Source organism: Propithecus coquereli, unplaced genomic scaffold (assembly GCF_000956105.1).
Source record: "Propithecus coquereli isolate 6110/MARCELLA unplaced genomic scaffold, Pcoq_1.0 Scaffold113, whole genome shotgun sequence".
NCBI classification, from domain to species: domain Eukaryota; kingdom Metazoa; phylum Chordata; class Mammalia; order Primates; family Indriidae; genus Propithecus; species Propithecus coquereli.
The window spans coordinates 2,016,716-2,018,844 of record NW_012135303.1 but is presented as its reverse complement, the minus strand read 5'-3'; the positions used below and the strand labels follow the sequence as shown (position 1 = coordinate 2,018,844).

The following is a 2,129-nucleotide window of genomic DNA, read 5'->3' as shown; positions in this document are numbered from 1 at the left end:
GGTTGCTGTGAGCTAGGCTGACGCCACGGCACTCTAGCCCGGGCAACACAGTGAGACTCTGTCTCAAAAAAAATAAATAAATAAAATAAAATTTGAAAGAGTATATCCAGTCCATGTGATTAAATAACTGTTTCAGTCTCAAAAGAGTAAGTTAAGCTTATTTGAATTAGCATAATTTGTTGTCAGATGATGAATGAAACATGTCTTTAATTTTATGTTTAACTTCATTCTCAGTTAAAAAGCAAAAAAAAAGAGAAAGAAATGGCAGATCAGACATCTATTGAAGAATTTGTGATTCATTCATTGGCATTTTGTGAAAGTTTATATGATCCATATCGGAATTGGAGACACAGAATTTCAGGGTATGTGTTATAAATTATAATGTTCATTTAAAACCTGAATCTCATATGTGATTCTTTAAAGCAAGTCTTCTCTATGAAAGCAATTGGAAAGATGTATATAAGATCCACAGATTTAACTCTGAGCTAGAGAATGATGTTAGAGGGAATGAATTAGTGATAAATGCTACTTCCAGATAATTAAATATACTCTAAACTTGTATTTTGCAATGCAATTGAATACTAATAATCTAATATAATAGAAATGTTAAAAGTAAATAGCATCAAATAGAGAGTATATATTTTTCAAGAAAGTTTCTCTTTTTTATAAAACATTTCGTATTTAACATGCTTTTTAGCAATATTTTGTCCATTTATTTTTAATTGTGGAGTTTGTGTTAGTTAGGAAAACAGAAGCCACACTAGATGTTTAAAAAGAGGAGATAATACAAAGAAATTATTAAACAAATGTTAGAGAATTGAGAAAGCAAAAGTAGGACACTGAGTTAATGCAGAGAGAGTGACTTTAGGAAACAACTGTTTTCCCTAAAAAGGAAGACTGTGGGAACAAAGAGGGGAGATGGAGTTATCAGAATATAGACTGTTGGAGAAGAGTCTATACAGCTCTGGGGATCAGAACTCTAAGGAAGGAGGATTGCTTAGCTGGTGCAGATATCGCTGAGTGGCCAAGAGGCTGATTCTGGGACTGCCAAAAATAAGCTGAAGACAGGAACCAACTGCCATTGCTACAGTTCAGAACTTTTGCTAGGATGATGCTGGCAAGTACAGAGAAAAATTCAATATTTCATTACTAAATGGTTTTTATAGGTTTTTCAGGGTTTCAAGGGTGGTAAACCCTCATTTTGAATAGCCACCATTAGATGATGATGCAGAATTGATAACTGAGAGAACATTTATATATAGACTATGTGGTAGTACACTTTGTATGTTCTGTATAGTGATATAATATTTTATTGAAATAAGAGTGGGGGGGTGGCGGCCATCCAGCTTTCATGACAGCTACCCCAAATGCCCTTATGCCCAGAAGTAGTTTTTTCCATCCCTTCCCCCTCCAGCCAAGGGAATCCTCCCAGCCCCCAGGATATTGCTCTTGATTCCTTCATCCGTGATACACTTAGAACAAATTCAGGGAGTGTCTGATATATCTCTGCTGCAGGGGAGTACATAAAATTTGGATCAAGTGGAGACTTGGAGCAGAAGTAAAGGGAAGTGGTAGTCGTGGGAGCCGTTAGCTGATTTCCTTAGCGGTTAGGACCTACTAAGGCACTATCGCCTCCGCGTGTGTAAGGGTGCAGGGCCCCAAGATGGCTGCCCCTGGGACATATTCTTATTTCCAAATTAAAAGTTAAAAAAATAAAAATGAGTATGTCCTAGACATGATAAGAGCACAAAAAGGCATAGGTAAATTAACCAGAGGCCATGACCTTAGAAAACTGAGATGTGAACAAACATGTTGCAGCCTTCTCAGAAACCAGTTGATATGTATTAGCATCTGCTAACTGCTGCATGCTGGGCCCAAATATCAAATAATAATGGAGCAATCAAGTATGTTATATTCTAAAAATGGTACAAGACTAAAGTTTATTTTTAGCTCTACTAATTTAACCTATTGAAAACATATAGTACAAACTATGCTTTAATTTTTGTGTTCTAATATATATAATAGTTCTCACCACTTTTGTTTATGTTACCATTTTAAATTTTTACCATGAATATGATGGAAATTATTTATGTTCATATGTTACATCTAATACAGGGAATTTAGAATGA

General features: G+C 35.2%; 1 protein-coding gene across 1 annotated transcript in view; it reads left to right on the top strand.

The window, feature by feature from the left end:
- Positions 1-2,129, top strand: part of NBEAL1 (neurobeachin-like 1) — a 208,658-nt gene that overhangs the window by 34,917 nt on the left and 171,612 nt on the right. The window contains exons 3-4 of the mRNA XM_012655033.1: positions 235-362; positions 1,516-1,586. Of these exons, the coding sequence (XP_012510487.1) occupies positions 235-362; positions 1,516-1,586 (199 nt within the window). The remainder of the gene's footprint in view (positions 1-234; positions 363-1,515; positions 1,587-2,129) is intronic.